General features: G+C 42.2%; 1 protein-coding gene across 1 annotated transcript in view; it reads left to right on the forward strand.

Moving 5' to 3' along the window:
* Positions 1–15554: 15554 nt before the first annotated feature.
* APPL2 (adaptor protein, phosphotyrosine interacting with PH domain and leucine zipper 2) overlaps positions 15555–23949 on the forward strand; it is a 37576-nt gene continuing 29181 nt past the window's right edge. The window contains exons 1-2 of the mRNA XM_048075086.2: positions 15555–15751; positions 20661–20759. Of these exons, the coding sequence (XP_047931043.1) occupies positions 15698–15751; positions 20661–20759 (153 nt within the window). The 5' untranslated portion in view covers positions 15555–15697. The remainder of the gene's footprint in view (positions 15752–20660; positions 20760–23949) is intronic.

The following is a 23949-nucleotide window of genomic DNA, read 5'->3' on the forward strand; positions in this document are numbered from 1 at the left end:
GCTTTTGATGGCCAATTTTCTGAAAATCACATAGAAATACAAATTCTCAGGCTGAGTTTTCAAGTGCCAAGCATCAGCCCAAAGTGCATTTTTATGGCAGAGTTAAGAAGGAAGAAAGGGTCCTATGAAAAGCAGGGCTGAAAGACATGCTACTTAAGATCCTGTATGGTTTTCTAACATGAAAACAAAAGATCTCAGCAACCCACACTGACCATAAACTTGCCACTGTGGACTAAGCTATGAGCATGGTTTTAATACTTAATTTTACCTGAGGGGAAGCAGTTGTGGTGAGCACAGCAGCCAAGCCGTCTCCTCACATATGAGAAGAGGTGGCTGGGAGGCAGAAATCCCCCGGAGATGCCTTCACACTGAGCCATTGCCATAGCCACAACAAGAAGATATGAGTCTGGTTCAGAAACCCGTGGTTCAAAGAGAACAGAAGGACACTGCATCATCCTTCTAAGCACTTCCACTTGTCTTACAAGTTCAGTCTACCAAACAGAAGCTGAGGGACCTATGTGCACAAATTAAGGGGTGTGTGTTGAGTCCAACAGGGCAAGGCACTTCCAGCATACCCACCCAAAGCCGGAGCTAACAGCATTTCCAGGAGACTTAGGAGAAAGGCAGTGTGATACGTTCCTGTATGTACTGTCCGGAACTGCTAGGAGCCAGCCCTTCCTGAACCTCTTAAAAGAAGGGCCCTCAGGCAAACTTTGTCTCTTGGCAGCTGCATTGTAGGCGTCTCCTCTTTCAACTGAGAAGACACACTTAAGTTTCAACTTCACCTGTGCTCTGCACAAGCTGAGTATTTCACATTATTTCTGAAAATCAGATGCTTTCTGAAAAGCAAAGTGCAGTCACATAAGCAAGTTTATCAAGCAAATGCATTGCATTAAAGACCGGTGCCTTCCCTCCATCAGCGAGCTCCTGGCACCTGCCATCACTCACCCTGTGTACTCCATTGCCTCTGAGGAAGACTGGGAGGAGTATGGATATGAACTTCTGTGAGAAAGGACTGTGTTATTCTTTCCTTAAATCAACCTAAAATTTACGCAGTTGGAAGAGCAGGTTAGTTAACAGGGATTATCCAGATCTGAACTTCTGGTGATTTTCTCTTTTTGAACACTTTTGTTAGTCTGAGTGTTGACATCCAAACCATCTATTTCTGTCTGTCAGGCTGGTATGCAGGTCTATGGAGAATGTTTTCAAATCCTTTAGTTACTTCTGGGTGTTAGGAAACAGCCCTTATTTGTATGAGAATGTATATTTTGCTGAATTATTTTTTATCTAATAATCCATATAAAACCTTATTCATCCATGATTTTTTTTTTCTAACAAAACACATGCTTCCAAAGGTTTGTATCTCAGCTCACGCAAGTAGAGAAAAATGATGGTGCCAATACCATCTTTTAGGTATTTTCTTCTGAATAGTAACTTTTAGATATAGATGCTCTAAAAACCACAAGTGTCCTGACAAAAATAAAAAATCACCATTAGTTACCATCCTGAATTTTTTTTCCAAAACAAATTTACAACAGGAATTTAATTTAGACAAAACTTTCCCACTTCAAGAGTTGCACTACAAAACATTTATCAGAGTTAAATAATGGAAAAATTCTGGTGGATTCTCACTTCCAGTGTTTTCAGGTTGAATGAAATTCCAGTGCTTTCATGCTACTGTGTATTATGTTTCTTCCTGGACAGTTTTATAGTCTTGCTACAGCGCTGCTGTTTTATAGCTAGCAACCTTGGTTAATAGTTTTCACTGCCTTGTTCAAATATCGTGGTGCTGCATAGATGGCGACTGTGATCATTTAGTCACGGAAGGTCAGCCAGTTACAGCCCATTTTCCCAGTAAACCTACAGGGATGATTCTGTTTTAAAAAATCATTAGCCCAAGCCTACCATGAACAAAAGCTTTCTTGGGTCAGCTTGGGGCTTGCTTTTACATGTCAGCGAACAAAGCTCAGTGCATCAATACTTTCAAATTCAAAAAAAAAAAATTAAATTTAAAAAATCAATTATTATCACTGATATAAATAAAAAGATCTAATAATTAAAAAAGAAAAGATCACAACTTTATTAGTAAAAGCTATCATGATTCCACAACCATTCAGAGTGTCTATTAAATGGCAGAGGGAAACGGTTCAGAATTTTGTATATAGAGATCTCTACATTGCTGTGAACATTTTCAGAAAACCTCTTCTCTTCTCCCCTTCCCTCCCCTTTCCTTCCCTCCCCTCTTCTTCCCTCTCCTCCCCTTTCTTCTTTTCTCTTCTTAACAAGTGTTAACAACTTTGTTCTGGAGAACAGAAGCCAAATGACATAACAAAATCCGTAAGTTACCAAAAGGAAAATTCTCAGTTCCCCAAAGATCAACCTTGCTCAGGACTCTCTCTGATAGTGGCTGAAAGAATAGAAAAAACTCATATGATACATCCCCCCTCAAAAAACTCTCCCATTTAACAGCATTTGCAGTTCACAGCCTTCCTGAAGCAAATGTGTTTTCTATATATTTAGCAACCCTTAACAGATTTTTCTTCTGTGAACCTGTCCCACCTGCCCTTAAGCCCACACAAGCCCTTGGCAGCCAAATCATCCTGCGTTCCACTTCTCAGCCGCATCTGGTCTGAAGAACCTCCTTCTGTTTGCCTCAAGCACAACTCTTGTCCACTTCAACTGTTGATTGTTCCTTGTATCAGGATAAACACTGATGAAGCAGTCCTGCTGCCCAAGCCATTCAAGATTTTTGTTCTTCGCAGCAGAATAAACAGCAAGGAAACAATCCGCCATTCACCGATGCCACTCATAACTTGTCACATCCCCTGTACTAAACTGTAGTTAGCAGCAGTGATGCTAAGCTGTCATTTCCTGGCAGCTGTGTCAATAGGTAGTGAAAGTACTTTGAAAGAGCTTATCTGTGAAAGGGTTTTAAAAAGCCATTCTAGTGATTAAATTGTGCCAGTAACATCAAGCTTATATAGGAAGCAGCGGGGGGACTCTGCTTGGAGGCAGCAGCCAAACTGCTGTGCCCACCATAGACTTACTTAATCTGTTCAGTGAGTCCTTCCTTGCAGTCTGTGTTAGGAAGAAGAAAATGTGGACAAAGAGCTCCCTCTCAACTCACCACACCTTGCTTTTTCTGCCTGCCCAGGAGCCCCACACTTGGTCTGTGGAAGCTGACTGCAGGAAAAAATCATTTAAACTCTTCACTTTAAACAAAAAAGAGCATGTGACAGGAACGAGGATATTTTTCTCCATAAGGCAAGATTTTCACTCATCTATCTGTCCCAGCTTTCCTGGAAGTGACAAATAAAATTCTCATTATTAGGCCAAAGCAGACACGGATTGGGACAGAATCAAAAAAATCAATGAAAGTGTAGCGTTCTCTAAAACCTGGCAGAATGGAACAAAAATCCACTGGTCAGCCATGGAGAAGCACAAACATATCACTAAGTGAACAGTAAGTGTGGAAGAAATGTGAATACTCCATTAGCTAATACAGTGGCTTAAAAGAAAAAGAAAAAAAAAAAAAAAGAAACAACAACAAACTAGATCTGATAGAATCAATGTAATTAATTTCGTAATAATACTTATTGAAAGTGATTATTGTGAATAGTCATGAAAATCTGCTTGTTTTTTAAAGCTAACAGTCCAGGGCATATGACTCTTAGCTGATTCACAAGGTAGAAATGGAGTTCAAGAGTCAAATTTTCAAAGGCAACTTCATGAAGAAGAAGTAAGTCGTAATTCAACACCAGTATCTTCACATGAGTGCCACATCTTTTCCTTAAAATGTCTTGATTTTAGCACACAGACTTGCAGAGAGCCTTTGAAGAATTTGCTCCCAAGCTCAACTGTTACCCACTCCCTGCAAGATTTCTCTTTTAGAGTCATAGGGATGATTCAGTTTTGGGCCCCATACCCAAGTTTTCTCCAAGCTCATGGGAACTCTGTCGGAGTAAGGATCACTGTATCAACCACAAAGGTGATTTAGAAGGTATGTTTTATCAGTCTCCATAAACAGCTGCATTCATATTAGTGGCAGTGAAATGCAGTTCTAACATCTGCAGCACGTTCAGGCCTAGGAGAGGGAATTAGCAGATTTCAAAACACGGCCACATTTCAGCCATCAGAGTCCTCTCTGCAAAAGACAGAGGGAAAAAGAAAATGTCCACCACAGGGATCTTTACTGGAATGCAATTCTGACTGCCCATGTCTTATTTCTTCAGAGTCACGGTTTGGTAACAACCCCACCTTTTCCCTTTGCAGAAACAAATAGAGGGCCCCCGTGACTTTCAATTAATACACTTCTAAATTCGTGGGAACATTTTCCTTAATTCCTTTCCTTCCCATATGAAAAAGATGCTTGGTTTAGTGCTGGTGCAGTTGTTGCTACAATCCAAGGTAGGTGCCCTTGAAAATAACAGATGGACAAATGCTTACATTGTGTATTCAGAAACAGTTTGGCATTCTTTCTGTGCCCAAAAGGTTGATATACATGCTATATTAGATCCTCCTATTAAAAGTCTTATAAAAAAACAGTAGATGCATAACAGTGCTTCTTACTTCCGAGGTCACTCAACTTTCATTTTACTGTCTCCGATAACAACCAGACTCCCAAAGCTCTATTCTGGAGGAGAAAAGCATCTTACTCTGTTCTTTTAATATGATATGCAGACAGAGTGATCTCTTTCTTCTGTCTCTCACTACATAAATTAATTTGCAAGATGCATCTAAATCAGCTTTTACAAACAAAGAAGGGATCAAAAAAACGAAAAGATTAAAAAATGCAAAAAGTCTAGAGAAAAGAACATTATACTGACATGTCATTTAGATGCCAATGCAGCAGAGCATCCTTTTTAAATTCCCTGTCTCAAAAATGTATATGAAAAAAGTCATGCTTCTCAGGAGATGTCCCCTGCACAATATACTGGCCTGTCTTACAGAGTCCCAAACTTTCTTTTCAGGAAAGACCCCTTTGCACACAAGGCTCTTATTTCCTCAGTATTATGGGAAAACGGTATCCCCGCTTTTATTTTATTTTCATTTTCAGGCATTTTTTCAGATGCAAATTCTTCCCCTGAAGAACTGTTGATATAGATTTCCATTACAGATTCCCACCTGCAGTAATTGGTTTTGCCATATATTGCTAACGAAGCCAAATAGCACAGTTGCTGCCTCTTTTTTTGTGTGCAGTCTACCTGGAGATTGTAGAAATGGGAGACACATCCTCAGGATGAAAAACGTCATTATCAAATTCACATATTTATGTCCCTCTGATTATTTAACATATTACATTTTGAAGACTTAGGCTAAAATTTGCCAGTATTTTTACAATGAATATATATAATTCATAGTGGCTATATATAATTCACACTGGGAGGACTTTTGTAAATTGTCTGTGCCATTTTACTGAAAAAAATGAAATTTGCTTCAACAAATAGTTGCCACCTTAAAAAAGAGAGAACTATATTCCTATCAAAACTGCACCTCTTTCTATAAGTATGCATTTAGTACTAAAGGATGCTAATTATTTTGATTAGTTGAAGTTGCTGTCATATTAGGCATATGGGAAACAGAAGTTATTCATACAATTAGCAACATGGAAGCAGAGTGTTAGCTTATTCAAAAAAGACACCCACATAGGGCAATTATATTATTTTGCATTGACTGACAAAGAGCAAAAGTATGTTTTTAACACTGAATTTTAATCAGAATGTGATTTTTGACAGACAAAATATGAATAAATTTTAAGCATTTAGAGGTTTTTGAATATATAATTTGAAATATTTATAAGAGCAGGGTATTTGTGCACACAAAATAAAACAAACTGTAGACAATCAGTGTGCAGATACATGATGTTATCACAGAAGAGATCCTTTTAGCACCTACATAAAGGGGACAATGTCCTCTCATTTATAATAATAAAGATGAAGAAATTCACTCTTGTTCTGAGATGGTGTCAGCTTCTGGACCCACAAGCAGAGGTGAAGAGTAGAGAGAGAGACAGAAAAAAACAGAGATAGGGAATCTCTCCGTTAAACGTTTTATCTAGTTTCATTAATTTCAGGTTTAACAGCATAAGGAGGCAACACACCAAAACCCAAGACTAGCTGTTCCTCAAAATATTAAAACACTATATATCACTAAATATCAAATAACACTATATATCAATAAATATCAAAAACACTAGTATTTTGCTTACTACTACTTGTATGTGTAAATCTGTTTAAAAAATCATGACTTAGGGCTCTGAAAATGCATGGGATTGCATAAAAGTTATAAACTGAGCTTCAGATAATTGCTGTGGAGATTTACTTCTTTGATTTCTGATTAGTGAGCATTTAGGTTTTGTGGCCTTACCTTTGCTCTTTCCTCCACGATAAGGAGGTGCAAAAAAATGCTTTTTGAGCAAAAATGAAATCTTGCTCGCCTCATAAGAAGCAGCTCTCACTGCTTGGGGAATTACAGGCCTGGTAGCCCCACGCAGCAAGCCTGCCCAGAACACTGCAAGAGTGAAACCACGCGTGCCGGCAGCACCAAACCAAACACAAAGCAGTGTCACGAGATCTGGGCTCCAACCTAACGATAAACAGACGGCTTCTTTGAAACTAAGCCACTCTCGGTCTTGATTTAGCTTTCAAGGTACTGAACATTGCTCCTTTTGGCAGCGCTGTGACACAGTGTAAATCAAACATAACATGACCTCGGGAGCTGTATGCACAAGCAGTTCCATCAGGCGAGGGCTGAAAAACTCTGCAGACTTTGTCATAGATTTCTTTCAAAGCCATTAAGTTCATTTAAATGCTGATAAGAACATTTTCCATGACATTATTATTCCTGTTCTCCCAGTCATAGATTTGCATTGCTGTTCTGCTTGGGGCTTTTTTGTTTTTGCTATTTCATACAGGTTTGATTTCAGAGGGTGAAAAACTAATTAGGAACCATGAGTCCCTTCTAAGAAAACCTCATGTATATAATTAGGTCCTATTGACTCTGTCTGCTGTACATGTTGTCCACATGCTTCATGGTTTTCACAAAGAGAGATGCTTGCTGACCTAGGACCTTGTCAGCACTTGTGTTTACAGAGTATTTAAAGATAATGACTTATGTGACTGTCGTACTAAATGTTCTGGTGTTGTTTTTTTTCCCTAAAAAAAAAAAAAAAAAAGGAAAGAAAAGAAAGAAAAACAAGGATAAGTAATGTGTTACCATAAATGAATTTGAAAGAGCTGGAAAACTATTTACTGATCTGGCCAACATTAATATGCCCGGTTAATCTCCAGGAATTTGACAGGCCAAACACAAGTTTCTGCATTTGAAGAATTGGATCTATATAGCCAAGTGTACAGGTAATATAAAGCATTACTACAGGTGTTGCAAAACACCTACCGTGCGCAAATCATACAGTAGAAAGAAAAAGGAAGGGCAGCTTCTCTGCTGCAAGGCAAATCCTGGAGTTGGTGTGAGGTGCTCAAGCAGCAGCGCACAGTGGACAGTTCACAGCCAGCAAGCTGCACGCGGCCTGGTGGGTTATCATCTTGCTTGGAGCTTGCTCACAGTGGCCTTTCACCTGGAAAAACTCTCTTAGTGCACTGCGAGCGGTCTGCCAACAGAAGAATTACTTTGCTAATAGCAGCAGCCTGGCCCTGCTGCCACCCTTTCTAGAGGCCACACTCTTACCCAAGGTGTAAGGCCCATGAATCTCTAACAAGAGCATCTAAGAGCTACAACACTAGGAAAGGTAGCAACAATACACGGCTTGCAACTCTCTGCTCCCCTTGTACTGGCCCCCAAGAAAGAAGGCCACCAGCATGCCAGCATGACGCTCCTGCAACCGGTGGCAATGCTGGAGAGCCTCAGCACACGCTGCACAACTCTTGCTTTCTGGCAAGCACTCCATTTACAACTGGCGGTCCACGCATATGAGGGGAAAGGGTTTCTGGTATTTGGCTTTCTCCAGACAGCAGAAGAGCTTCTAAAGGGCTGTCACAGGAAGAAAAACTGGGAAGTCTAATCTAGCAAAGCTGGCAGCACCTGAGCACTTTGGAAGAATACAGAGCTTGGTGAGATGATTCCTGTTGTGCTAGACTGGGGGTGTCCAAACCCTCTGCCTGGGCAGCAAGGCAGCAATGCCTTTTCCTGCTATCTCTGCACTTGCTTGTGTACACGTGTTCATGACACTGCCTTGGCAGCCTGCCTGAAAGAGTCACTCCCCTTCAGGAAATAAACAGATTGTGGTAACACTGCCCATTCAGGCGTTGCCTAGAGCTTACTTATTGCTTTCTGTCTCATCTTCTGTTTTTCTGCAAACACAAAATGACACCCTGTTGCACCACCATGCCACTGAATCACAGGATGGCTGTGGTCAGAAGGGACCTCTGGAGGCCATCTGGTCCAACCCCCTGCCCCTGCTCCAGCAGGGCCTCCCAGAGCAGGCTGCCCAGGACCACGTCCAGGTGGCTTTTGAAGATCTCCAAGCCGGGAGACTCCACAGCCTCTCTGGGCAGCCTGTGCCGGTACTCTGTCACCATCACAGTGCTTCCTGATGCTCAGACACAACCTCCTGTGCTTGTCTGCACCCACTGCCTCTTGTCCTGGCACCGGGCACCGCCGAGAAGAGCCTGGCCCCGGCCTCTCTGCGCCCTCCCCTCAGGGATCTGCACACACAGACGAGATCCCCGGAGCCTCCTCTTCTCCAGGCTGACCGGTCCCAGCTCTCTCAGCCCCTCACAGGACAGGTGCTCTGGTCCCTTCATCACCTTCCTGGCCCTTCGCTGTCCCCTCTCCCCAGTACATCCCTGGGAGCCCAGAGCTGGGCCCTGCGCTCCCAGTGCGGCCTCACCAGCCTAAAGCAGCCTGGGCTACCACGAGCCTTTGTGGCATGGCACGTTGCTGGTTCAAGTCCAAAGCTGCCTTTGCCTTGGGCAGCACAAGCAGGCTCCACTCAAGAGGGAAGCAGCCAGGAGAGCTGTTTGGGGCCTCTGTATTTTCTTTAGTACCCCCAGTTATCAGGTTAGGGACGCTTTGTGCTACTCTACATAAACAGAACAAAAAGGCCCTAAGCAGCAAGCAAGGTGGCCTAAAGGGATCTAATAATGCCAGTAGACTTTTGTGGATTTCCAATAGTGTCCAAACTTAGGATATTTTCTAATACTTATACCTTAATATTCAACTCTAAGTAAAACTAAAAGTTTTAACTTTAACTAAATCTGAATGTTAACTCTTGTCATTCAGGTTTTTTAGCTTAAGCAGAAAGAGAGAGATGCCAAGGAGAGGTAAATTAAAGAGAGCGATGAAAGTTAAGACAACATGAAAGTTTCAGTTCTCTTGTTCAAAACAAAACACTGAGTGCAGGGCCTGGATGGTTCAGGTGGTCTCAAGATTTAAAAAAAAAATAGCCTGAAAGCTGGTTTTAGACACAGTGACATTAGGTACATTTGCATGTGCTACTTATATTAATGTATTTTAAAGATGATAAAAGAAGGGCTCTGAGTCAGTGATTCCTCCAACACCCAGGTGACAGTCCTTCCTGTGGAGCCAACCTGCATTTGCAACATGGTATTTTGGCCTTTAGTAACCTTTATAGCTAACAGATTAATCATTAGCATTTCATAAAACAATTATATGCCAGGCATCAGATTTCTCTTGCTTTAAACTCATACCACATGCACATTTCTTTGATGAAACACTTATATTATTCTTTTTTTATGGTACTTGTCTTTCACAGTAAGATTTTTCCTCAGGTACCCACAAACTCTAGGATTATCGTCTGAAAAAGGGGAGCTCTCTGCTAGGCTAGGAAGTTAGGGAGCAGTGCACTTAACAGGTGAAAAGTTCCTGTACCCTAGCATCTGCCCAAGCACTGCAAAAGGTATACAAAAGGTACTAGATTATAATATTTCAATACTTCTCCCCACCGATGAGCTACCTGTTCCCTGTTTGACCCTGTTCCTTACAAAGCAAATGCAAAATGGTAAACCAGATCCCCTTTACCAGGCAGGCTCCAGACAAAGGGCTGTGTGGACACCAGTAGGAGCCATGCAGCGCAGAGCAGGCACGGGCTTAGTCCTGGCAATACCTCTAGCTGATACGGTTATCAGAGACTTGGGCTTTCTAAACCATGTTCTTATTCAGGATCTAGATGGAGGCTGCTGCTGTTTCAAGTACCCTTATGGTTACATAATGGAACTTAATTGTACTTAAATTACATGAAATTAAAGATGGCAGTTACACCCTTCACCTTCAAAGAGGTTTTAATTTGATCCATCCCACTATCAAGTACATCTGTACATACCCATTCTGCCATATTACTAATGTGTTTAATGGAAATAAACAAAGCCATGTGTTTTACATTAAAACAAAAAGCATGAGGTCTTGGTTACATGACAATAATTTCAATGGAATTTTATTTCAGCATGGTATTATCTTGTGGGTCATAAACAAATTCACAAGATACTCTTTCTGTCTATGCCTGAGTTCTCATGTACATTAGATGCCCTATTATTAATCTAACCAGTAAGGTATTCCGATACTATTAAAAATTGTTTGGGGATGCTTCTGGCAGTGAGAATAGCAAGACTCTTTTTCAGATCCTTCATTTGTAAATAAATAAAGAAATAAAAATTGAAGTGATTTATTACAACTGTCATTTAACATACCTTCAATATTTATTCAAGACAGTTATTACATGTTATTACACCTCTAAAAGTCATCTGTAGTTCAAAGATTTCTTTGTCATTGTCTTAAATGCATAAATAGACTCAGCTGACTTAGCAAACATGTGACTAGCACACTACTGCTCAGAAATTTCTTGTAGTATAAGATATTAAGCCAAAAAGGAAGTATAATGCAATACATTCTTTAAAGTTATAATGGAACATATGAAAAAGAAAACACAACGCAATATGACTTACTCCTGTAACTAGTCTAACCGGAAAAAGTAATTATAGTCAGCTCTCCATTAACTCTGGGTGGATTATCAAATTTGGAAATAAATTATGCTAAGGATGCAGAACAGCCGCCTTGTTTCCAAACCAGCCAATTAAGGCTGGCAGGGCTTATTAACTCACACGCAGCACCATCCATTTTCAGCATTACAGCTCCCAGCCCTGAGCAGGCGCTGGGCAGTTAGGTGGCAATGTACTTGGGCAAATAAGCCCTCCTGTGGAAGGCAAACCTGGAAGCCTGGCTCCAGGAGACTTAAGTCCTGCCTAGGAGGCACAGCCCCCAGCTGCCATCTCACGCCGCGGTTCCTTCTGCCACATGAGAAAAGGCAGTCTGGGGAGGAACACACTTGACTGGCTTGCTACCAAGGGACATTCCTGGCTGCCCTCAAGCAAGAACAAGACTATCACATGTAAAACCCCAAATCCGAGTTTGAAGATGCACTAATTTCTGCAAATCTGCAGTAGTACTGTAAGTTTTTACAGCATTTTACCAAGAAGTGCATATAGCAGACAAATCTCAAGCTCACGGATCAATCCAAACTTTCTTCTTTCCTTTAAAATTGTTAATTCTCTCAGTTATGAAATCTTTGGGCTACATTCAGGCTTTTGCTGGAAGGAAGATTTAGAAATTTTTCCATCTCTATTTAGAAACAATACAACTAGTTCATTTGATGAATTACTTCATCCTCAAAAATAAATTATTTATTGATTTTATTTGATATTATTAAGCCTTATTAGCATCGTAAGCAGTATGTATCAAGTATTTTGGCCAACGCAAGGATTTTACCTTAAGTTTTCATATTCTAAGAAGCATTTATCTTAACCTAATCAAGTCAGCTGTAGCTTACAGAATACACATATAAAAATTAGTTGGACTGCTTACTGGAATTGTTCTCCAGCTCAGCTCATACTTCTGAGATAGATTTTTTTGAACTAGAAGGTATGTTCAGGTGAATGATTCTAGGTACTGTGTCTGCTGCTTCCCTATTCTCTTTCTATATGTCCTTTTAAATATGTCTTCAAGGAATAACTAAGAAACTGCTTTTCAGTAGAAGGATTTCTGTTCTAACTTGAGCGTTGCATTCAACACCTGGATTTAACAGACAGGAACCAGAGTGGGGTGAGTTCCCCACTACCGCTGCCCAGTGCAGTGAGCAGCTCTCTGATTACACAGCAACATAAACATCATGCAGCCCCTCTTCTGGAGGGGGATAAAATACTCTGCGACAGGAAGCTACCGAGCTCTGAAGAAGTCAGCCTGGGTACCAGGTGCAGTAGAGGCACTGCAGTGTGCCCCAAAGCACGCCAGCTAGAGCTGAGCTGGCCAGGCTGCTTCCTGTGCCCTGGCCAGACTGGGCAACCCAGCCTAGTGGTGCTGGTGCGGTGTGTGGAAACCCATAAAACCCAGAGATGGCGTCTTCTCATTTCAAAGGCATAGGCACCTGCTACGCCAAGGCTCTGCCTATACACAAACGTACCTAATTTCTGAATAATATCACTACAGCTGTGAAAGTAGTTGACATCTTCAGTGGTAAGTGCTATATGGCTTATTTGTTTTAAAAACATAAGAGTTGCCAAGACTGAAAAATAATTCTTGAGACTAGTAATTCTTATTCTTAATAGGCACTATATATATATATATATATTTTTTCAGAAACACCTGGACTATGTTGGGGAACTTTAATAAAAATGTTCTGATACTATACATATCAACTTCTGACAATACAAAAGAATGAGAGATACTACTAGCTAAATGTGAAGTGCTTTTTGCTTTGTTTAAATAAAACTAGTAGAACCTGTTCTGGAAATAGCTAACCTCAATTTTAAAAAGATGGCAACAGGCTTCCACACTTGAACCTTAGCCTAAACAAAGCCATCAAGAAGAACAAGATAAGACCTTAAAGGTTATAGCTCTTGCGAAGCTTCCTTTTATTTCACACCTTGAAATAATAAAAAAAACAAACCATACTTACATCTTCTTGTCGAAGGTTGAATACTTCAACCCAATGGGGAAGACCTTTTGCTGAACTATTTCAAGTTGGAAGGGGGTGTGGGAGGGACAGAACAGGGAGAAAAAGGCAGAGACATAACAGAAATATTAGGGAAATATTCACAAAGGCCCTGAAGCTACTATAACAGATACAGAAAATCTGATAAAGCATGGACTTCTCTTCCTCGGTGAATTTCAAGTAATGTTTTCGAACTCTTTGAAAAATAAGACTTTAACACAGGCTGACAAAATTGGCTCAGAAGAGGTCATGGATTCTTAAGGCTAATGCCTGGCTTCAGATTCTGTACACGCACACAAAAAACTCTGACCTCTTTCCACCATTCTAAAACTCTCTGAAACAACATTATTATTACAAAGCCACATCTATTTTTGTTTTCTCATTATATAAATATAATTGACTGTTTGTCATACTTGATATTTTTGGTCTTAGCTAGTGATTTCTATTAGTGCTCAGTGTCTTTACTCAGGCAGGAAAAGTAGACTGAACGTGAGAACCCTGTTTTTACTCAAGGGACTGGAACAGTCCAGCAACAGCTGCAACAGTCCAGCTTCAGGACTGATGGAGTGGAGTCATGCCGAGGCAGTCTTGGCACATTGGGTTAAAGGTCCTATCACAAGCTTCAGAAGCAATACCAATCAATGTCAGACCCACAGAAATACCTTGGCCAAAATTGCAGGGTTCAATGATCATTTCTCATACATAATTAAAGCAAACAGTCATCCAGCTGATTTGTAAAACTTTTCTAAGGCCATCTACTTGCATGCGCTCTTTTAATCAACAAGAAAAGCTGTATTAGCAGTTACCTTTCTTGCCATATAGCATGTTCGCTATTGTTTAAGAATAACAGAAGTGGAAAAATCCACAAGGATTTAGGTGCAAAGGGCAGGCACTTACCATAACGGCAAACACAGGTCAATGGTAATGTTTGTAATTCTTTTACAACTCAGACACCATCATTTTTGTTCTAGTATTTTTCTTCTTTCAAAGGAGAGCAGCAAGATGAGCTAGCCGAAGACTGGCATTTTTTCTTAGAAGGTAACTTCCCATCATTTTAAAACCAAAATTTTTGTCTGCATATTCTGTTTAATAGGCGGGATTCTTCCTAAACTCTTCAGAAATGCTTTTTTTCTTAAATTGAATTGTTTTTGATTATTTCCACTTTTACGTTGAGCCATACTGGAGTAATGAAAGCTACAGATGATAAGCATGGAGCGATTGATCTTTAGGTAAGAAACTGAAGACTTTCATAGAAACTGAGGCATCCAAAACCAGTGGCAATCCTTCAAAAAAGTGAACATAATGAAATACTCATGGTGAGACAGTTAACTTTGAATATGTTAGCCTTGGTATCACCTATAAATATGAATTAAGCCTAAAATACTGAAGTTATACAATGCAATTTAGACTGCAGTAAGATGGCAATAAAAACATGGCTTTTTACATAAATGACTACTACATTTACACATGTCCCTTTCCAACATCCTGCATCCTGGCTTGTATCAGGTATAGTGTAGCCAGCAGGACCAGGGAGGTAATTGTCCCCTGCACTCTGCTCTGGTGAGTACTGTGTTGAGCTTTGGGCCCCTCAGTACGAGGACATTGAAGCCCTGGAGCGTGTCCAGAGAAGGGCTACGAAGCTGGTGAAGGGCCTGGAACACAAGTCCTGTGAGGAGCGGCTGGGGGAACTGGGGTTGTTTAGTCTGGAGGAGAGGAGGCTTAGGGCAGACCTTATTGCTCTCTACAGGTACCTGAAAGGAAGGTGTGGGGAGCTGAGGGTTGGCCTCTTCTCGTAGATAACGAGTGATAAGACTAGGGGGAATGGCCTCAAGTTGCGCTACGGGAGGTTCAGGTTGGAAATGAGGAGACATTTCTTCTCAGAAAGAGCAATCAGGCATTGGAATGGGTTGCCCAGGGAGGTGGTGTAGTCACCGTCCCTGGGGGTGTTCAAGGAAAGGTTGGACATGGTGCTTAGAGACATGGTTTAGTGGGTGACATTGGTGGTAGGGGGGTGGTTGGACCAGATGATCTCGAAGGTCTTTTTCAACTCTAATGATTCTATGATTCTACGATATGGCTGAGCTGGGATGAACCTGCCTGCAGCGCTCTGTATTTCCCTAATTTTGCTTGCAGAGCAACCTGTAGACAGGAGGAAAACAAACAAGCCCGGCTTAGCCAGCGGCTGCACCCTACCCAGAAGGTCACCCAGGACCTGGGTCGCTTCTCTGAGCCCCCTGGGCTGGCCAAGCAGAGCGGGGACACCCCTCGGGGCTGGAGGCCCTCGGGCCCCACAGACCTAGGCTGGAGGACGCGCTTTTCCCTTCATTTCCATCACGCTCCCCCCTGCCAGGGAGCATCCCCAGCAGCTGAGGGGAGGGCCCGCAGCCCCACCGTGCAAGGGGACAAAGCCACGAGCGGAGCAGCGTGAGGAAGCTTCAGGAGGAGGAGAAGGACTACCCTCCATTTGAGGCCACCAGCCCCCACGGGGGAACAGGGGGAACCTCCAGCTAGCCCCGAGGAGTTAATGGCGGCGGGGAGCCGCCTCCTGCCCGCCCTACGCCGTGACTCGCTTCCTCCCACGGACGGGAACTGGGAGGAGTGAGCGGCCCCGGGCTGCCGCCCCGACCCCGCCAGCGCAGGCAGCTGCCGTGCCCCGCTGCCCGCCGAGAGACGCGGCCGCCCCGGCTGGGAGGGACGCCGCCGCCGAGCCCCAGCTCCCTGCGGCCAGCCGCCGCCATGCCCGCCGTCGACAAGCTCCTCCTGGAGGAGGCTTTGCAGGACAGCCCGCAGGTAGCGGCCCGCCGCGGGGGGCGACAACGGGGGGATGCACCCGAGATGGCGGGGCCGGTGTCCCGGGGAGGTGACACCGCCGGGGGGCGGGGGAGAGGGGTGTCCGAGGGCCGGGGAGGAGGGCAGGGCGCCGGGGAGCGGAGCGGGCTCCCGGCGGGTGGAGGGAGGAGTGGGTCGGGGGCTCCAGCCCGTCGGGGGGATGCTCGGCGGCTGGCGGTGGAGCAAGGAGGTGGCATCCTGGTGATGTCGGTGAAGGCTTTGGGCTCCTGATGATCGTCTGTCAGGGGAACATAGGCTATGGCTGCGGCTGGGGGCTCTGGGGAAGGAGCAGGGTGCGAGGAGGTCAGGGCACAGCGCCTTTTCTCCTCGCCCCCCTCAGGTTAAGCCCTCCTGTGGCTCTTTCCTCGCGTTGTCCCATGCCGGGGTGCTTTGGCTTTAGGGGGTGCCCTGAAGTGTTGAGCTCTGTTTGGGGAGGAGAGGTGGCATGGCTTGTCACCCTGGCTCCCTCCGTGCTCCGTGAGAGGAAAGCAAGCTGTGGCGCTGTGCGTCACCTGGCCCCAGTGTGGGCGACAGAAGTAGGCTGAATGGATCTCGTTGCCAATGTGCCCGTGCTCCTTGTGAGGTGTCCCAAGGGGTGTAGCTCAGATACAGGAGCTCCCCGTGGGACAGGTGAGGTTTGGTGAGGTGAATCCCACTGAAGGTGACCTCGTTCTGAAGGAGTCTCGGAAAGGAGGACAGCGGTTACTGCCTTTTCCGCCCCAGCCCTTGCAGGCAAGGAAGGAAGAGACATTTTTTCTCTCACCCCCATGCTCTGTCAAACCCAGTGTAGCATCTGTGCTGGGAGCCCCTCTCAGCTGCAGAAGGGGACCCTGAGCACTTTGGAAACCCCACAGCAGAGAACATGACATGTAGAGATGGTTATGGGCATTTCGGAGAGGTGGGTGGCCTTGTGGGAAGGGAGGGTAGAGGGAAGGAAGAGGGGAAGTTCATGTGGAAGAGAGACACGAGGGGAAAAGGAGAGTGGAAATCCCGCAGAGGGGTGGGGAAGGTGCACTTGAGGTCAAAATGCGGTGCAGGCAGAGATACACAAGTAGTTGGTGAAGCAGGGAAGGAGGAAAGAAGGGCGGGGTGGATCTGCATGGATCCTGTTCCCGGTGCCCAGTGTTGTAACCCGGACTCATCTGCTGGTGGACCAGGAGGACAAATCTGTAGGTAAGCTGTGGAGCAGATTGCTAAAAGGTGTTGTGGAGTCTGTCATGAGACATTTTGAAGGAAAGGTTGGACGTGCACCTGTCAGGAATTCGTGAATCTTGGGGCTCATCTTGATCACCTCTTCTTGTTTTTCTGTGATTCTGTGAAATCCCATCCCAATAAGAATGATTTTCATCAAATGTTTGATGAGACCCGTGGAATCTCAAAGCTTGGAGATTTTCAAAACTCAACAGGAAAAAGTCTTGAGTAATCTGATGCAATGTCAGACTGAGACCTCCTTTGAGCTGGGGTTTGCACCAGATAACCTCCAGAGTTTCTTTCTGACCCGAATTGTACTATGTTCCACAGTTTAACAAAGTCTGCTAGATTTATTACGAGCAGTTATTAACATTTTTAGTAGTTACCTCCCCAGAGCATTCTGGAGCTAAAGAACTTGACATGCAGGATACGTGAACTCATTTTCCTCTTCAATCAACACTTCCTTCAATGATTAAAAAAGTAATGCTGACTGAAAGCAGCTGAACAAAGCACTGAATTGTATTTGGAGGTCTTCATCTTTTTTTTCTGAGCTGAAGGCTGGTAACATCTCCTTTCCAATTACTGGAAACAGTGGGCTGAACATAAACCTGGGTGTTTGGAGGATGTTTTGGCTTGATGCGGTCATCACTTTCTGTTCAAGTTATGCAACTTTGGAGGGATGGGCATTGTTTAATTTTATCGAATGGCCCAGTGTTGCTAAAATCTATTTTTTCGTGCAGGAAAATAGACCTTTTTTTTTTTTTTCCCCGGGTCTTTTGCATTTTTATTACTTTTCTGTTGGGGAGGCCTTTACATTCACAGCCCTTCAGGTTGCCTCTGTGAGCTGGGTACTGCAAAATCAAAGCAAAAAGACAGTTTGTGTCCCACAGAGCTTGCAGTGTAGCAGCTTATGTGATCACTACTTACTTTTGCATAAAGTGACCTGATTCTCTTCTGCCATGTGCAGTTGCTGGCAGCAATGCAGAGGGACAGTAAAATGAGGACAACCTCACTTTGCAGAAAGTATATGAAGTATGTAAATTATGTGCAAAACAGAAGAGGATTAGGCCATTGTTATTTCTTCACTAGTTTTCTGAAACTTGATTTCTCTCTCCCTGACAATACAGTATTTTGTCTTGATTCATCTCCAAGCACTGACCAAAAAAGGCCTTAAGGAATGGCTTAATTTTGAAGTGCTTGGCCATGGCATAGGAGAGGAATTGACGTAGGCAGCCATGCTAAAACCAAGGGAAATACTTACATGAAGTAAGATTTTTATTTTTTTCCTGTGTTGCCAGCAGCCAGGATGATGGTGCTATTAACGAGGCCTTCAAAAACATTAGCTTAGTATTTGGATTCCTGGTTTATTTCAGCAGCGTTATCTGCTATTCCAGAAGTTGTCAAAACAGAAACAACAAAACTTGCATACATTGCTATTTTGTTGCGGTAGTTTAAAATAGTGTTCTTAAATGTGAAAGTTTCCAAGCATGACTTCAAAACTGCTTAATCATTTATTGTTTTTCTTATTTTTGAACAAAGTGCTAATAACTGAGGCCAAGACCTTCAGAAATGCTTTTCCAGAACTGCTCTACCTCAACGCATATTTCAACATTCTGAAAAACTGTGTGTGCAAAAATTCAGTAAGATTTAGGAATCTGAGTGAATTCAGGTTTGAAAACCTGAAGACTGGGAGGCAGAAACATGTGTACCCTCATTCAGGCAACTACTTTTTAATTTTTCAGTCTTAACTTGAGATTGGTCTTGATTAACACTGTATGTCAAGCTTTATTATTTTTTACCTTCTCTAGATTTACCTTTTTTCCTACCATCCTCACAGCCTTTGGAATTCGTCTGTTTTTATAACACATGACAGGGAGGATAAGCACTGTATAGATAGGAGATAGCTTGATGACCGTAGTTTTGCTAATTTTAATCAATGCTTCATTGAAGATTAAACATTTTAAACTAGATATTTTTGAAAAGCAATATGTTTTCAATTACTGAAGTAATAGTTTAGTACTGAAAACTCTCAAAATCATGCCACAGTCCCTGTAGAGAGGTTCTACACAAAGGTCCTTTATAAATTTGTGTTCTTGGTATCAATTTTATTGAGTAGTCCTTTTCTCCATGCTTTGGTTTTTGTTTTCTTCATTTGAAAACAGTATTTTGTATTATGTATCTCCTTCTATGCTGAGATCTCCAGCTAGTTTCCCAAAGGCATTAACTGCCAGTGTCTCTAAGGTAGGAGGTGTTGTAGCAGCTTAGCGTGTCAGCAGACTGAAATGCTTAGAGCTTTTTTGTTGCTTGAAGTATGGAAGTACTCCTGTGCAATGTCTAGAATAGAGCCCCAGGACTGACTCCCATGTCATGTACTTTAACCTCTGGGCAACAGTAATTTCTGGCTTAGATACTTCTCATCAGAGATGAAATGATAGTTTAGTCCAGAGTTCTTGAAGGATGCTGATTTTGAGCTTTTCAGGACAAACAAAATCTTGGCAGAGATTTGCAAAGAAGAATAAATGCCTTGGGGAAGTACATGTTAAAATACTGGAATTACTTAAAACTTTCTTAAGACTCTAAAATAAATTTTCCAGATATGAACCTGGATATTTCAACTGTATTAGAAGTTCATGTAATAGGAGGGCAGATAAAGCACTTGCTCTGTTACAGGACTGACATGATTATTAAAGTACTGCAGTTTATTATGGGTGCCCCTCAGATAAGCAGATGAAACTAATTAATGTCATATAAACTAACTGTACAGACAGAAAGACACTGCCACTTAGCATCAAACAGATTGGATTTACCAAAGTTAAGACTAAGGATGTATCACGACTTTGTTAAAGGGACACTGTCAAATTTAGTGACAGACTTTCCTCTTTCGATACTGTGTTGCTCTAGCAAAATCTGGAGCCAGCATTATTCTGAGATACTTTTCTTTCCCTTCTCTGAAGCTGTGTCAGCAACACAATTCATTGTTACTGGTGATTCCACCAAAACAAGCCAAGGGAATTCATGTCTGTAAGATAAAGCCAGTCATTATGCTCTTCTTTTCTCCGGTTTGCTGACAAGGATGAGCTAGCAGAATGGAGAAAGTACGGGGTATCTCTGAGCGGGTGTGTGCTTGTGTGCCTGTTGTTGCAGATGAACACGGGGTTGTTTGGCGTGGCTACGTCAGCAGGGTTTGGCAGCAGCCCTTTAAGAGTTGCTCAAGACAGTTGAGAGTGAATAACACTCTGTAAATTACCTAATGGAAAGGGGTGCTTTTAGTGCAGCCTGACATTAAAGAAGTAAAGTGAGCAAGCACTGGTGTTTGACCCAGTCCTTAACGTGGTTAGGATTACTGTAGTCAGCAGGCAGATATTCAGGATTTTTTACATTCCTGATTGTGTTGGAAGGAATGTTTATTAATTAGAGGAAGAGTCCGGGAGTTAGGATTTGGCCGTAGCACTTTCCTCACTTTGTTTCCTAATGCCTCAGTTTACCTATCCCTACTTGGAGGGCTAATTTCTATGTGTATTAAGATTGTTAATAAACAAAACCATACAAAGTGGAAGATTTATTGTTTCTGATTGATCTGTATTTTTGCTACCACTTATATGCACAGTCTTTTATGATTTTTTTTAAAAAATATTTTCACTTGGAACTAAAACTGTTTGCTTTTTTTCTCTTATCGAAGACTCGGTCGTTGCTCAGTGTATTTGAAGAAGATGCAGGAACCCTTACTGAATATACAAACCAGTTGCTTCAGGCAATGCAGCGAGTCTATGGTGCTCAGGTAATTTTTCATTTGTGTTTCTTTTGTTCCATGTGCAGTAGAACATAAGTTGCTATTATGATGCTGTTATTTACGTGAAGGGTGCCAAGTACCTGCAGTTCTTGCGGCTTGAGAAGAGTTGTGGGTGTTTTCCATCTGATGTCGCAGCCCCTTCCCACCTTAATGTTCTGAAAAGTCATACATATGAAAAAAAAATCTTACCTGCTTTGTCTGTCTCCAAACTATTCACAAAAGAAATATTGTGGTACGTCTGTACTTTATGGTATATGGGAAGGCCAGCCTTTATAAAATTGCTCGCTTGCACCTAGGTAAAGTCAGGTATCACTTTAGCCACCTAACTTTGATGGTGTGACTCACCATCTTGAAGAAACTGTCCATGCCCATTGATTACAGAGAGAATGTACACTTTGAGTCATACTGAACCTAAGTACCTAAGAAGTCAGTGTGAAAAAAATGGGAGTAGGAACAGAAAAAGACAACACTTTCCTAAAGCACCTACATGACCTAGATGACTAAATCCCTTTGAAAGTAAAACTTTTAAGTCATATCCAGTGCTTTCAAAAATATTATAAATCTGGGTGATTTTCAGTGGAGCTAGGGATTCCCATGTGTGTAAGGCCAGATATTTTAAAGTACCATATCTAGGTCTTCAAAGACATACGCGGTATCTCATAGCACTTGTGAAGGCATTTACGTAAGTTAGGTATGTGAGTTCCTAAGTAGCAACAGTTTTCCTATTCTTAAATCAGTACATCAGAGAAAATGGAAAGATGAGAGGAACAAGAGTGCCCGGAACTTACTGGGAGACTGAGTGCCTGATTCTCATCTTACATTATCAGTAATCAGCTGTATAGCTAGTGCAAGTATATGCCCATTTGGTGGGATTGCTCTTTGGGCTGCCTGGTGCTGTGTGACTGGGAAGAAAAAGCAGTCTGCTGCGTGTCTAAATACTTACACCTGGAAGATCCAGCGTTGAAGATCTAGTCTTAATGTCCTGGATCCTGTGCAAATGCAGAGCAATCGGAGACTTGCAGCACAGATCAGATACTCAGAAAACAATACAGTGCATAGCCAGGGGCTGGAGAGGTGGCATGAAATCAGCTCTCAAAGTTTGTGATGGGCATTTTGTTAGTGTCTTTGAGCTTTAAGAGAATGTTGGCCTGTTGGATGGTGGAAATGTGAGGCCAAAGAGCAGGTAGGATTGAAACAGGTGGAAGAAGGAAATCAGAGGGTAAATATGGTTTGGTTGTTAAGTGTTCAGCTTGTGGACTGTGTGTCTCTTTCCCCTGCTGATGCCTTTTTCAGATACGGTTTTAGGAAGCAGTGCCTTTACTGTGATTCATGAAAAAATGCTTTGTCTGCTTTTGTTTGCCTCTTCCTTTCCATCTCAGTTTTTAGCCATCTCTATTTCTGTTGCCCCACTGTTATGACATTTCCTCTTTCTTCTCACTATATCAGCGCATTTACCCATCTGTACTTTGAAATATTACTGAGTCTTTCGCATTTTCATAACGTTTCTTGGCCACTTTCTTCCTGCTCAGTTCCTGCTTTAGTTTGATCTAAATATTCAGTCACTTGTGAATATTAGATGCGTGCCTTGAAATATAGAATATTTGTTGCCATTTTGAGATGGGGAGCACATAGCAGGTTTTTTTTAAGTCTTTGTAAGGATGCACTTAACAATGACTTAGGAAAATCCATGTTTAGTGGCCAGAGCTGGAGACTTTACCAAGGATGCTGGCTTAGTGTTTAGTGTCAGTACTGTTGCTACTTCTGCCGTTTAATTCCTTGGGAATTGTGTGTTGTGACTTCGTTTTGGGTTTGTGCTCCTGGGACCCAGAACTACAGTAGCAAAAAATGACACTGCATTAACAAGCAAGCAGCAATAGATCACATGAATTATATACGTGGGAAAGGAAGCTGAAACCTTTTTTCCCTTTATGTGCTTTAAAAAGTCTTGATATTCTTGCATGAGATTTAAATACAATAAAATTGGGACAAAATTCTGATTTTTAAATAAAAATTAACGGGAACAATGAATTTAGCCATATACTATGGTGGTTAGTTCTACATTGTTGGTGCTGTGTAGGATAACAATGATTTCTGACTGATTTTACTGAGCTTTGTGAATGTCAGTGTATCCTTTTAAGGAGCTGTTTCTGAATATTTTGAAGGAATACGCTCTTCTAGACTGAATCTACCTTCAGTTTTTGAGATGCACACTACTTGCTACAAAACTTCTGATTGCGCTTGCCCTAGAAAGAGAATTGTAACACTGAATATGCACCACTGAAACCTGAGTGGAGGGTTAAGAAGAGTGAGGGTGCAATATTTCTTTGCTGCCTCATCACAAGAGAAAATAAACTTTTGCCGATGCTTTTGTTAGGAGACCCACTGTCTGGGCCTCATTATCTGCACACTAGGAGGTGTTCCCAGCACCTTTTCCTTTTGAGAGGGAATGAGATTAAGTAGTAGGAATGTAAAAGTAGAGAGTAGTGAGAAGACAGATTCTGAATTTCCTTTTTTTATTTTCCCAACTGCTTTGTCTTTGCAAAGTCACTGTCATCCCCTGCTGTTATTTCCTTATCTGTATAATAGGAATTACAGTGACTGACCTACTTTGAAGCAGTGATAAAAGTTCTGATTGCACAGCCATAAAAATGGCTGGAATCACAACCGTGGCAGTTGGACAGGACAGAAGTGGGTTGTACTGGTCTACAGTACTGAAAAATCAGGGTTTATGCCCCCTGAAAACAGTTACTACAGTCTTCAAAATGTAAATCTCTTTTTCTTTCTAACTATGTCCTGAACTTTAAAATCTCCCAGGTTTGTCTCGATATTTTCAAGATGTCCTGGAGAAGTTTACTAGAATTTTGGTGTTTCTTTGTGTTGAAAACTTGGGTTTTCCTGTAATTCAAACCACTATAGCTTGTGATCGAATAACAATAGTTGATGGTTCTTAATGGAGCAGTGCAGAGTCTCAGGGGACTTGCAATTAGTACCAACTGAAAGCTGTTAATTATCCATCTGGATATATGCTTATATTTGTCCCAGAACCCTGCTTTGTGTGCAGAGCAGCAGTAAGTTTGTAAATTGACAGCTCAAGCTGCTCTAAATGCTTGGATCAGTGCCTTGGAAAGGAATGCGAGAAAGATAGAAGTATTTGCCCAGAGATTTTTTTTAAGCACTT

Source organism: Anser cygnoides, chromosome 1, assembly GCF_040182565.1.
Source record: "Anser cygnoides isolate HZ-2024a breed goose chromosome 1, Taihu_goose_T2T_genome, whole genome shotgun sequence".
Classification (NCBI taxonomy): domain Eukaryota; kingdom Metazoa; phylum Chordata; class Aves; order Anseriformes; family Anatidae; genus Anser; species Anser cygnoides.